This window comes from Tetrao urogallus (assembly GCF_951394365.1).
Source record: "Tetrao urogallus genome assembly, chromosome: 13".
Classification (NCBI taxonomy): domain Eukaryota; kingdom Metazoa; phylum Chordata; class Aves; order Galliformes; family Phasianidae; genus Tetrao; species Tetrao urogallus.
In genome coordinates this window covers 8133328-8147335 of record NC_136826.1, presented here as the reverse complement: position 1 = coordinate 8147335, position 14008 = coordinate 8133328, and the positions used below count along the sequence as shown (strand labels likewise).

Here is a 14008-nt window from a genome sequence, read left to right as displayed (position 1 = left end):
TAGTAGCTTGCTTTTGGTTGCACTTATTCACAAAAACCTTTGCTACGATGTTAGAAATTCATGCTTAGTTTGTATCTATTAGCCCTTTCTATTGTGAATATCAAATATTGCCATATTCGAGGACCACGTGGGCAGGAATTGATAAGGTTATGGGAAAGAGCGGAGGCTTTCAAGGTAGGTGGACACTAGCTGATCTAAAGCTGGTGCTAAGAGGAACCAAGGAATGTTAAGAGGATGAGCACTGGACAAGTCACAGCGACAAATCAGATGCTCAAGACTACATTCAGGTTAAAATATGTTTTTTTTCCCTTGTCTTAGCTTGTTTCATAGAAAATAAACTGTGAAAACCATGGAAGTTTGGCTGCAGAGATACATTTTCACAGTGTATCCTTTCAACAACTCCCCAAACAAAAAGCAAAAGCTATGTGCTCTTTCTTGTGATATGACGAAGACACAGTGTTATGTTTCACCACAGATCATCTTTTTCTTACAGAAGATGACTGAAGCATCAGCGGGAGACACTGATGGACAGATGACAAACTTTAGTAGGATCTCATACACATGCTCTGTCAAGGACTTGAGAATGTGTCTGCTTTCCAAATCTTAGCCCCAAGCCGCACACATCAATCATCCAGGCTTAAAGGTAGTGTGAAGACAAACTATCAGTCTTCTCCTATAACATCAGCAAGGACTCTCTGAGGTACAGTTCCTCTGAGCTAGCTAGTCTGGCCAAGCCAACTTCTGTGCTGCTTGCACAGAAATCAGTTCAGCCCAATGGCAGCAGAAAATGAAATTAATTACACTCTATATGTCACCTTTAAAATGGAAGGGCAGCTTTTGCCAAGCATGAAGCCTGTATGATGCTGCATTGCTGCTTGATGCCAAGTGGTATCATGGCTTAGTTCAGAAGTAGTATCTTTGTTCTGGTCATTTTAGTGACACTTATCATTAGCCTTTAAAATGAATTTTGTCTCAAAGACACCAGTTGACTGTACAAGAAGAGTGCTGTTTTCCTGGGGGTCTCCACGGGGGTCTGCAGACATCCTTTGTTTCCAGCAGAACAGAAAGTCCCATTCATACTTCTGTCACATGCCAAAACATGACTATCCCAGAATAGGGCTGCAGGATAACTCCCCAGTGGGGTCGAGAAGAGAGGTGCCACGTGGACTCATGTATTCTGAGAAGAGGAAATGCTGCAGCCCTCCAAAAAGGCCAAAAAGTTGATGGAACTGACATGCCATGACTTCTGCCCTGGGCTGAGATGAGCTGTATGAGGTGCATTTTTTCTGATCAGCCTGAGGAGCATAAATGCGCTCTTCATGGGACAGATTCACTCAGGGAATGATGAGAGGGCACCACAAGGGCACCAGCAGATAGGGAAACTTTTTGGTCCCACACTGGCCAAGTCAGAAGTGCCAACTTTTGTATCAGGGACATCCGCCAGGGTATAGAAATACTTCACTGAGACCACAGGCTGGCAAGCTGGAGACACCTAGGAGTGTTACGGTCCAAAGGAGGATAGTACCAGATGTCTGCCTCCAAACTAAGGTCAGGGATGGGCTGCACCCATCAGCACAGGCCACTAGCTGGATTTACCTTACGTTTCCATGTGGTCTGTCTGGGAGAAGGAATATCTCAGTGAGGAATAAGCTAAGATGAGATGAGATGAGCAAGGAAGAATGAAGCTAGAGAAAAGAAAGAAAAACATCTGAATCTAATAACTATATGGCAGTGTCAGCAAAGAAAGTGAGAAGTGGGATCCTCAGGCAGACTCCAGAAGCAGCCTTTACCTCCTGCAGTAGTATAAAGTGTTTTTAAGTAAAACATTCAGCTTTAAACCAAAAGCTAAGCAAATAAAATAGACCCCTCAAAACGTAATCCCTGTTGCTTCTGATATCTGAGCTGATGAGATCAAAGCTGGTGAGACCAGGGGAAAAGTCATCTCTGCAGATCAAGCAGTGCCAAGATGTGAGAAGCCACAGAGAGATGGTGGGTGATAGATTCTTCAATTTGGGATGCTTAACAGGATGAAGAAAGAAGAATCTAAATGGAAGTGTTGTTCTCTCTTCTGAGGAGGAGTCAACTCTAATAGATCAGAGTAAGCAGTAAATAAAGACATTAACTTTTCTATGGATTATCCACAGCTCTGATTCATCAAAGCTTCAAGGAATCATGGAAATGATTCAGTGGAGAAAACACATATAATTTGTTTCTATACCAAAAAAGAATAAAGTTCCCAACAACAAATGTAGATTATCTCTACCCTGTTTACAGTTCTTGACCACTGAGCAAAGAGAGCCTCAAATTCTCAGTGGCATCTTTGGCCAAATCTCAAGATGAAAGGGAGTTTCCTTCCAAGTCGAATCCATTTTTGTGTCTGGATCCACTCAGAAAAAAAGGCTGGAACAGCAGACACATATAAAAACATTCTGTTCTGAACTTCTGCAGCTCTCCCGTAAGTAGCAGAGCTCCTGCACCGTTGTTCATGATGCCCATGAAACAGGGTGAAAATAAATAGCCGCAAACTTGAATGCTATTAAAGTCACCTAGAAGACAAAGCATCTTCTGTCTTATTGCTTGCAAATGCCACCTAGAAAGCCCAAATGCCATTCTAGAAAGTTTTCTCTGCTGAGTACCTCTCCCATGAAGACTTGAAGACTGGAGAAAACTACAGGGAGACATAGGAGGACTTTTGCATGGCTTTGATAGTTTTTGAAGTTACTGGAAATTACACTTCGAAGACTGGTAATGGAAAGTCCAGTGGGGGGGGAGGGAAAGAAAAAAAAAAAAAGATTAAAAAATATCCTAGCTTGAAGATAAAATGTAAAAATAACAGGTTATAACTGGACATAGTTTGGAGACGGGCAACCAGGGTGAGCAAGGCTATGGGATGGCTTCCTACAGCACAGCTAGGTTGTTCCTCCCCAAGGGGCAGGACCTGATACTTCCTTCTTGTGGGCTGCACGATGGACTGCCCAGCCTGTCCAGGTCCCAGTGAATGGCTGCAAGACCCTCCAGAGTACCAGTCATGATCTCATGTGCTTGAGATTCCTTCTTCTTAGGAAAGAGTTTGAACCCATTCTTTTTATCCTTGTTTTGGGGCTAGAAGGGCAAAGGGATTCCCATACCAAAGTAAAGTTACTCCAAAAATCCATGTGACTTTACCAGCATGCTGTGCCAGCACACAATCCTGAGTCATTAAGGACATTGAAACAAGATGATTTGGCTATTCCTTTTTCTTTATTTTTTTAATAAAACAACCTGTCCCATACCAAATAAACCCCCAGTTCCTGAGCAGCAGAGCCAGCTTCAGAGCATGGTGAGGAAAAAAACTTTCCTCTGCAAGCAGATAAGCCAAGGAGGTTGGGAGAAACTTTGTCCCTGGGGCTGTGCAGAAGAGGTTCAGGGGTTTGGAGGAAGGCAGAAGGGATCTCATGGAAGAGATGTTTGAGATCTTCCGCACAGGGCAGGTGAAACTCAGAGTGGAATCTCTGAGTCAAAACCATTTCTAGAGACCAGACCAGAGGCATGAGGGAAGCTGGTGGGACTCTGGCAGCACTGACTTCTCAGCCATAAAGGCTCTGCCCTATATCTCAAGAGCAAAATCCAAGCAGAGCTGGCATGTGAAAAAGCACCTCCTTGCAGATGGAGGGTGGTCTGAGCTCTCACCCAGCTGGATTCACATAGAGGCTCAGGGAAGGCAAAGCACAGCCTGTCCACCTCCAGCACCTCAGTAAGGACTTACTGTGCCAGAAGGGAAACAGCACATCCCTGCTGCTGTGCATGCACTCTGGGCACAAAAGGCTCTGATGTCTCCCAAAACTTTTCCCTAAGCTGGCTGGGGTCTATTTGCCAAAGCACAGCCCCGTGCTGGTGTCAGCAGCTGCCCCCAGCTCTCTCCCCCCGCTCCGAGAGGGATTTGTTTATGATTTTCATCCCTGCCTGCCTCACCCTCCTCCTCCATCCCTGTCCTGCCTTGCACTTATTGGTCACAGCAGCTGCGTTTGGGGGCAGCCCAGTAATTTTCTATATAACTAAGTGCTCTGTTCAGAGAGACCTCAGCAAGTCACAAGCGGGAAGGAACACAAAACTGAACTCCAGAATCTACAATGCTGCCATCCTCCTGGGACCTGTGGGACAGACGAGGGGCAGTGAGAGGGAGAGAAACTGATCCCAAGAGCATCCAGAGTTCGTGGTCTCGAGGAAGGTAATCTAAGTCTGATGAAAAGCTTTGCTGTTCCATGCTCTGATTTGCAAACAAAATGATTCCCTGCGCCTGGGTGAGTTTTTACATGTTTTTCAATCTCACAATCTGATGGAGATGCTGGAGGGATCATATCCCCAAAAAGATCTAACAGGTGCTGCACACCTTTTAGGGAAAGGTCCACCATTCTGGGGACTGGATGGGGTTCAGGAGAGGGAAACAACTGGGGATGTGTGCTCATATCTGCCTTTCTTCCCTCCTTCCCCCATTCAAGGCATTTTTGCTGCAAAAGATGTTTGTTTGCACCCTCCGCTGGGCAGATGGGATGGGGCCATCAGGCACCTCCCCAGGTGATCGGGGATGTGAACAAGGCTCAGAGAATTTGGAGTAAAGTGGTGCTGCCTTTGGCTTCCACCCGCTGGGCACTTAACAAGCCTCTTAGCCTTCCGTGCCTTGATTCCCCCCAACAAGGGAGAACAAGTTATACTGGCAAGCACTCTGAGATGAGGGAACAAGGAGGGCAAGAAGTCAGTGGGCTGTTGAGCAGGAGAAAACAATGCTCCCCTTTTATTAAATTGTTGTATAATAAGGCAAGATGGAGGAGAAGCACTTCTTTTCAGTAGTGTGGAAGGAATGGGCAGGATCCAGCGAAATGTGTCCTGTGATTCCTACTCACATGAGCTCTTCTGCCAAAGCCCTGGGGGCACAACAGAACCAGCCTCTGAGTCCTTCACCAGGGAGAGCAGAGAGGAGCAGCCCACTGCTGCCCAGCACACAGCTTTCCAGGGAAGCTTCAGTGTCTAAGCAGATGCTTAGGTAAATAGCCAAATGAAGGAGATGTTGAAGAATATTTGGCACAAAAACTCAGGTTGGGCAGTCAGTTGGGCAAAGTCAGGTTGGCAAAAAAAGTCAGGTTGGGCAGACAGTAAGGGATGTGCTGGACCAGCAGAGGTGCCAGGACCTTCAGAGCTACCACCAAGGTTCTTCTCGCAGCATTTTACAGTGGTCACCAAGTGATAAGCTGACATCCACCATGCCTTCCTGGGAGAATTAGCTCTGCCCGTGCAGAAGAGATTGTGTGAGATGAGGGATTCCCTCATGTGCATATTCCTTTGTGCTTAGGAGTAGCAGGATACACTTGCAGGTATTTCTCAGTGCTGGGATGCCCATGTAAGCTGGATGCTCTCAGAACAGATATGGGTCAACTCCTAACCATCATATGGAGAGGCTTTTTTTTTTTTTTTCCCCACAGCCAGACATGGGCAGGTAACTTCATGGTGGCCATTCTGGCTCATATTGATGTGGCTTATCTGCAAGATAAGTTTGCAAAGCCGCTTGAGCCTGCAGAGATAAAAGGCATGGTGAGCACGCAGAATTGCTATGCACCAGGCATGAATATTTCAGCAGATAGAAGCATGCTGACAGTGAGCTGGAAAGAAAGGAATGGGATCTTTAACTCTCCTGTGCTAAAACTGTATCTAAGGTGCCATCACAATGTAAGGGTCAAACTAGAAAGAAAACATCTTTAAAAAGTAGTTGTTTTAACAGAACTGAAAACTCATCTCTTGAGTTCATGAGGTCTGAACTGTGATTGAAGCCTGTGGTTATTTTATTGCCTCTGTTTGACATGTAACTGAGAATAAATGTCAGGTTTCCTACTAACGTTGCCTGTTTGCAGCTTAATTCACTAAGAACCTGGCTGAAGGGTCAGAGAGATTTCCTGGCAGAAGCAGCAGGATGAAACTGAGAAAAGGGTAGGCCAGGTTAGGCTGGTTTGTTGGGAAAGCATCCAGCTTCTTACCAATCATGCTTGGAGACTCCCAAACAAGCAGGAAGGCACAAGTGTTCCTGCAGAGCTGACACACAAGGCGGCTGTACCTGGAGGAGCTGTGGCTATACCTGGTGGCTCTTGAGGTTGGCTTCCCAGAGAGGAACAGCATGGTCCCACACTGTACACACAGTGCTGAAGCCCCTCCCCCAGATTCATACCAGTACAGTTCTGCAGCATCCTCAGCTGTCCCGAAGCTGAATGCGATTTGCTGCTCAACCAGCCGTACCTGAGAATGCTGGCTGAGATGTGCAAAACAGAACCCAATCCGGTGATATTTATTAGCAGTGCTGCAGGCTTGGTCAGCTTGAGAGACCTTTTACTGTGCTCAGCAGTCAGCACTGCAAACAACACAGGGAGATTTATGTCCCCGGGTATTGAGTGGAACAGCATGGTGGATTTGGAAAGGAAGTGGTTCAATTAACAGCGATTAAGGATGGGGAAGGAGGAGTTGCTCTGCTTGCACATAAATTGGAATAAGATGTCAGGTATCAATAGAGCATTTCTGGAAAAAGCCTCATGGTATTTTCCCAGCACAGTTCTCAGGATACTGTGCTGAGTTTTGTCTCTTTGCAATGAAAGATGGCATATGGGATGTGCTGATGTTCATGTTGCTCCACTCTTCCCATGGCATGAAGCAGGAGAAAAGCTGCTTTGTTTCTGTGGATGATGCAGGGTTTGCAGAATCATCCTGCTGTGCAGGTGTGTGGAGCAGGTGCCCCAAAACTACTTTTCCTCCACTGACTGCAGACAAAATACCTCTCTGCCATCTTCTTAAACACTATCAGGCCCCTTCCTCTGCTAACCCACCTCTCTCCCTTGTCCCTTTCTCCATCTTCAGATCAGACCAAGACCCAAACAAAGACATCCCAAAAGTCCTGCATTCTGCAGCCAGCTTTGTCCTTTGGTCCTCAACGGTGAGAATCTCAGCTCCCACTACTTTGGCCATCCTCCTGACTTGCCTCTTCTCTGGGGCACATGGCCAGACCCCAGAGGCTTTCCAGGCAAGCTCCATTCCCTTCAAGGCACTCAGCCAGGAGCAGGCTTACAGCCTGCTGCAGCCCAGCCTGTTCAAGGATGCCAAGGCACCCAACTACTCAGAAAGTCTCCCCAAGAGCAGCGGGTCAGAGCCACCCCTGCTGCCTGTCTGTGTGAAGCCTGCAGATATCAGGCACATCTTCAAGTATATCAACACCATCGTGTCCTGCACCATCTTCATAGTAGGGATCATTGGGAACTCCACACTCCTGAGGATCATATACAAGAACAAGTGCATGAGGAACGGGCCGAATGTTCTCATTGCTAGCTTGGCACTTGGAGACCTTCTCTACATCCTCATTGCTCTGCCCATCAATGTCTATAAGGTAGGCTCTGTGTAACAGGAGTACTGGAGCAGGATGGTATCTGCTACCACCTGCCTTCGTGCCCTGCTATCTCCTATCTTCTGCTCTATATCACAGACTCCATTTTTGGCAAGGATTAGGGGAGGGTGATCATGCTTTCCAAAGGAGAAGGGAAAAATAAATAGGCACAAAGCTCACAGTAGGTTCCTGGGAAAGCAGAGCTGTTCCCAGCCACTGATGTGTTCTATACACACACACATATCCAGATCTTTTAAATGTTATTTAAAATTGCAAGGAAAAGAGTGATTTGTAGTCACTTGGCATTCACAAACATCTAGTTAAATACAAAGACTCATCCAGGAACACTGAACAGGGCTGTTTTATAAACAGGGTAGAGAGGGTTTGGCAGATGTTGGATGGAGTCCTGAGGCGCCAATCAAAGGAGTTGTACTGTATGAGACATGCAATTACTCCTTGTCTACCATACTGGACAGGTTTTGGTGGTCTGGAGTAAGAGGATTATAGGAAGGGTCCAGAAGGGCTGCAGGTGAAGGACTTGGAGCTCAGATGCACTCATACAACTGGACTGTGGGTACCTAGGTCTGACAGCCCTCCTCTTCGGTATGCTTGCCTAGTTCTGTCCTATTTCACAAGTCTGTATGTCCTAAGGTCCTACATATCATAAAAAAAGGGCTTGTGGGACCAGATGGAGACTGTAGGAACAACCTTACAGAAGGAAGCTGGCAGATGAGCCTGTCACAGGCTGAATACCCAGTTCTATGTCCTGGTCAGGTAAGTACTGATGGCAGTGAGGGCTGTACAGAGTTCAAGGCTTATACCAAAGGCTTCATCCACAGGATAGCCCATGCTAACACAAGCTTTTGCCCTCAAGACACACTCGGCCATCTCTCAGAGCTCCCTTTCTCCTGTCTCATATTGCCCCAATGATACCCTCTGCTCGCCTCAGTTGAGCTTTGGGCCACAAGTAGGTACTGGCTTTAAAGGGAACACCAGATCTAATTCCAGAGAAGGTGAGAAGAGTTCTGAGGAGAACTTGCACTATGGAATCTAAATGTGGTAGAAGGAGTGAGTATAGGGAGCACATAAGTCTATATGGCTGTGAAAGCTATCTCAAAGAAGCTGTCCTTGCTGGATTTTGGCTATTTCAGAGAACGGTATCCACTTCCCTTCTGAAAGCATCCCAAAGCCCTTTGCAACTTTCAGGATTCTTGGTGTCCAAACCATCTCTCCATGTGTGTGTAAGCTCATCTCACAATGAGCCCTTGGGGAAACAAGTGGTTCCCAACACAACCCAAAGCACCGGAGAGCACACACCATGCCATCCCAGTGGAGGTAACCTCAGAGTGCTTTCAGCTGCTCTTTGTGGGCTTCTTGCACCTTGTGGGTAACCACCTGCTATTATGGGAAGCCAGGCATACCTTCCCGTAGCAGTCTGTTAACCCTGAGATTCTTCCCCAGCTCTTGGCAAAGGACTGGCCCTTCGGTGTGCAGGTGTGCAAGCTGGTCCCCTTCATCCAGAAGGCTTCAGTGGGCATCACGGTCCTCAGCCTTTGTGCTCTCAGCATCGACAGGTGAGAAACAACTTCCACAGGTGCCCTGCCCAGCCTGGCCCATATTTAACCACAGTATATTCTTCTGTTGCCTGCAATTAGAAGACTGTAGAGTGACTTGGTTCCAGGCCAAATTCAGAGAAGGGGAGAGGGAGCTTTTATGTAGAGTTGAAATCCAACAGGAACCAACTATTCTCTGTGACAAAGAAGTGTAAGTCCTGCTGGAAAAGGTTGATATGAGGAGCATAATATGCAGGAATAACTGCTAGGCTGGTGGGGAGGGATGGCACCTCTGCCACCCGGAGGTAGACATACTGGCCAAGGTCAGCTCACTTCACATTTATCCCTTGAGGCCCTGTTGCAGATCCTTCCCATTCCGATGAAGGAAAAGGCAAAGCAATGGTGAAGGAAGGAGGGAAGGAAAGGGACTCTGGGGACAATTCTAATACTCCCCTTCCTAGCTTCTTTCTGATAGTGGCTTTTCTCACTCCTCTCCACACTTGTACCCCTGTACACTGGGCAGGTATCGAGCAGTGGCCTCCTGGAGTCGGATCCAGGGCATAGGAATCCCCATGTGGAAGGCGGTGGAGGTGACGCTGATCTGGGCAGTGGCCATTGTGCTTGCAGTCCCTGAAGCCATAGCCTTTGACATGGTAGAGATCAACTACTGGGACCGAGACCTGTGGGTGTGCATGCTTGCCTCCGAACAGAAATCCAGCTTCATGATGGTATGTACTCTGACCCATCCCAGCTGCAGTGCAAGGAAGACAAAGACAAAGGCAAACAGGGCTTCCTTTCTCCTTGATTAGAGGGTTAGATGCGCTATATATGACTTCCAGCCAACAGGGAGAATGTGGGGAGAGATTAGACAAAGCAGAAAGTACCAACTTGGGGTAGAGTTGCTTTGATGTGAGGCCTGGAAACAGGCAGAAGGTCTTTTAGCTATGTTGCATCCTCATTGCCCACCTCAGAATGTCATGACCAATCTTGGTGAAGCTTCAAGAAGCTGCTAGACTGTCAAAACAGGCCAAGTAGCACCTCTACAACCAGACTGCACAAGGCCAGCTAAGGGTGAGCAAGGAGATGAAGGCCTTTGTAAAGCATCACAACTTGCCCTTTCACCCCAAGTCTGCCTGAATAAGCACCTTGCAACCATTTCTTGTACAAAAGTGTTAGATCAGCAGCCAGGTGTAAACCAGACTTCCTCTCTTTGGGTTAAGCCCTGGGGGGATGATGATCCCATGTACACTTAGCCCAGGGGCTGTTACACTTTCAAACATCAGAAGTGTCAGAGTGGTCTGATAAGTGACACCAATGGTGTCAGGGACCAATGCATCAGCTACCTTCCTTCTTCCCTGTTTCCAGTTCCTCTGTGTTTTGCATACAGTTCTATCGTGATGTGAAGGACTGGTGGCTTTTCGGCTTCTACTTCTGCCTCCCTTTGGTATGCACTGGCATCTTCTACAGCCTCATGTCATGTGAAATGCTGAGCAAGAGAAATGGCATGAGAATCGCTCTGAATGACCACATGAAACGGGTAAGAAAACCAGGAGGGCAGAAACCTTGCTTCCCAAAATAAAAAGTAATGATGTAGAATGGGAGAACATATGTGAGTTCTTATACACTACATAGTTTCACAGCAGTCAGTGGCTTCTTGACAGGTAGAGGCAGATGCATGGATTAAACAGGGAGAAGGGCTCTCACCTCTACAATCTTCCACCTCAGAGGCAACCCAAACCACCAGCAAAACCAGCAAAACCCCAGACCAGTTTGCTTTTCAATTCTCATGGTCATTTATATCTTTGCTCTCTCCCATACCTTGGTGAGCTGCTGGTTACTCCAATAACACAGCAGGAAGAACAGACAGATGAGGCCACCTCAGCAAAGTGACTAGAAGTGATAGTAGGATGGGGAGAAGGAAACTTTACCCTGGTCTACATTGCATTACTGCTACCTTACTGCTTTCTGCAGCCTGGATCTCACAAGCCATCCTCATGATGTAGGAACTGGGACCAGTAGGCTGTGCTTTGGACTCAAAAGGGTACCCAGCCCTCCTCAGGTTATAGAAAGGACATGAAAGGCCATTGGTCAGCATGAGGAGAGTGTGCTTTGCCCCATACACTCAACCACTCAATACCTTCTCCCCTGCCCACCCTCTCCTTGCAGCGTCGGGAGGTGGCCAAGACCGTCTTCTGCCTGGTGGTGATCTTTGCGCTTTGCTGGCTGCCGCTCCACCTCAGCCGCATCCTCAAAAAGACCATCTATGATCAGACAGACCCCAACAGATGTGAACTGCTCAGGTAAGAGCAACAGCAGGAGGGCAATGCGCCATAAGCCCCAATGTGCACCTGCAGAGGTTCACTGGGCTCACAGCAGGCTGAGGGAACTGCCTTTCAGACACCTTCCTACCCCTATGCTAGATGGCATTGCTCTGGAGGCAGGCACAGAGAAAGGAAGTGGGGATCACGTGGAGAGCACTATTTATGAGTTAAAGATGCCTCCGGGCAGAGAAACATTTGGAAGTTTGGAAAGTCCTTTAGCTGTCCACTCAGCAAGCTACCAGCCCCTTCTCTCTCCTCTTGGCAGTTTCCTCCTCGTCATGGATTACTTTGGGATCAACATGGCCTCTCTCAACTCCTGCATCAACCCTGTGGCTCTCTACTTTGTCAGCCGAAAATTCAAGAACTGCTTCCAGGTAGGGATAGTACCTCCATTGCCATAGACTTTGGATGAGGGGAAAGGCAGACATCAGGTACTTGTGGGGCCTGGCAATGGCCCACAGGATGCCCATATTTGCTCACTGTAACCCTCTTCCCAAATGTTCACCCTCTCTTCCCAGCTTCAAACACAATAGAGCTTCCTGCCTTGCTACAGGGAGACTTTTCCCAGTGCAAGGCCTGTGATAAGCTCCAGAGAAGTCCCTGTCATTCTGAATCAGAAGCAACTCCACATGCCTTTAAATCAGGAAGTGGGGCTGCTATAAACTTTGAGCCCAATCTCCTCAGAGAGAAATCTATGAAGGAGGGAAGAGCTGAAAAAGGATGGGAATGAGATGAAAATCACCTCCCAGCTGCTATGGCAAGGAATTGAGCCCACCTATCTTCTGTCCTTCAAGGACAAGGACAACTGCAAAAAATCCCTGAGGCTTTGCTACCTTCATTTCCAAGCCACACCAGCCCTATCTTGACAAACCAATTCCCATCAAATCAGTAAGAGAGCTCGGCTCAGTGCACAACCTGGCATCGCGCAGGTTCATCTGCCAAGAATGTTTCCCTCGTATCCCACGTACATAACATTCATGCTTTGACCCTCTTTGTCTCCTTGCAGTCCTGCCTGTGCTGCTGGTGCCAGAGACCTGCTCTGAGCATCACACCGACAGATGAGAAGGGCTCTGTGGGCAAGTGGAAAGCCAATGGGCAGGAGCTTGGACTGGACCGGAGCAGCTCCCGCTTGAGCAACAAGTACAGCTCTTCCTAAAGCAGAGAGGAGAAGGCACTGCGACAAGATGGTAGGACACCTCAGATTCCCTTGCACAGCTATTTCCTGGCTGGGCTCAAATTGTTTTTGCCTTCATATTATAACCCACTTGGGTAAGAGCTATAGCATTTCACTGACCTCAGGACTAGCTCTGAACACAGCCTCAGGGCTTTGCTTGTCCATCCTCCAGTCCAAGTCACCTCTGCAGGAGGAAGAAGAACGGGACCCAGCCCCTTTAGGACTTTTCTGTTCCTTGAAGGATAGTCAAGTGACTTATGGTCATTTGTCTCACCCAAACACAGGGTGAGGAGATTGGAAAGAAAAGTAAAGTTGAGATGTGGTCATTTGAAGATGGATGTGGGACAGGGAGGAAAGGGCAAGTAACCCAAGCAACAATTTCCAGCTGAAAAAGCAAAGCATTGTCCCTTATGATCTCCCTCTGCTGGAACAGTTTGCCCCTGGGCAGAGCACCATGATAAGACCCAGGTATCACGTAGGTTTTCTAGACAATCAGTGACCTGAAATCTCCCTCAGCTCTGGTATCGAGGGGTGGGCAGCAACCCAGCATCACAGTGCAATCAACCTGACCTGGGAAGCCCTGAAAGACCTCTCCTCTTTACCTGTTCCCAGGAAATTTGTTCCAGGCTCTCCACTCAGGGATGGCATTCACCCTGCCTGTATGGCACAAGAAGGTGACTGAATGCATGAGACAGCACAGCTTAGGAGTCCAGGTGTCCTCAGCAGAAGCCGGTGGCAGCATCCAGCCAAACCACCTGCTTCAAATTCCTCCTCCCCAGTTTCTGGAAGCCCAGCACTTCTTGGGCACGGCTCTGTGACACCAAGGTTCAGGCTATTTGTAAGGAGGATGCAGATTCTGTTCCTCAGGGTCAAGCTAAGGTGGAAAATACAACGGGGAAGACCTGATTTCAGCTGAAGTTGCTGTTGAAACTAACCAGAATATGGCAAAGAGCCCTCACAAACTTACAATTTAAAGTGATTAGACCCCAAATGCCTTCTCCAGCATGACTTTCTAAAAATCATGCTTGCACCCCCTGCCAAAACCTCAAGAAAATCTGTAAGAGAATGTTTCATTTACCAGATTTTTTATAATTTTCCTGTTGTATTTTTCTTCTCTCTTATATCCCTTTTTCCTTTCCTCTTTCCCCTTTTCACCTTGTCATGGAGAAAAAAAAAAAAAAAGGAAACAAGAAAAAGGGAGAAAAATTGTAAATAAAGCTAAACTCATTCCACGTGACATTGTATTTCAGTGAAAGCTAAGGTAAAAACAAGCATTTTACAAACAAATCATATTTTTGAAAGACAATTAGGTTTCAAATCTAAACAGAAGGACTGAGGGATATCTAGACCAGTAAGTTTTCCATAACCTTACCTACCCACTAGAGTAGATTGGCCTGGATGCATTGCACAGTGCTGATGCTGTGCTCTGCCTCCGAGCTGGCATTTTGTTGGAAGACAAAGTCACTGGAGAAAATTGATAGCAATGAAATGTTCCATCTTAGTAGAAGGATTTTTTTTAAATAATTGTGCTCATTAGAAAAATAGTTATCTGAATTTTAAATATTTC

The 14008-nt window shown here is 47.1% G+C and overlaps 1 protein-coding gene across 1 annotated transcript; it reads left to right on the top strand.

The window, feature by feature from the left end:
* Positions 1–4109: 4109 nt before the first annotated feature.
* LOC306951335 (endothelin receptor type B-like) lies at positions 4110–12423 on the top strand (the record flags this gene model as incomplete). The annotated part of the gene is made up of 8 exons (XM_079541822.1): positions 4110–4207; positions 6874–7396; positions 8855–8967; positions 9470–9674; positions 10334–10483; positions 11113–11246; positions 11533–11641; positions 12274–12423. 8 exons carry the CDS (start codon positions 4110–4112, stop codon positions 12421–12423), a joined length of 1482 nt encoding a protein of 493 aa, XP_079397948.1.
* Between the last annotated feature and the right edge of the window lie 1585 nt (positions 12424–14008).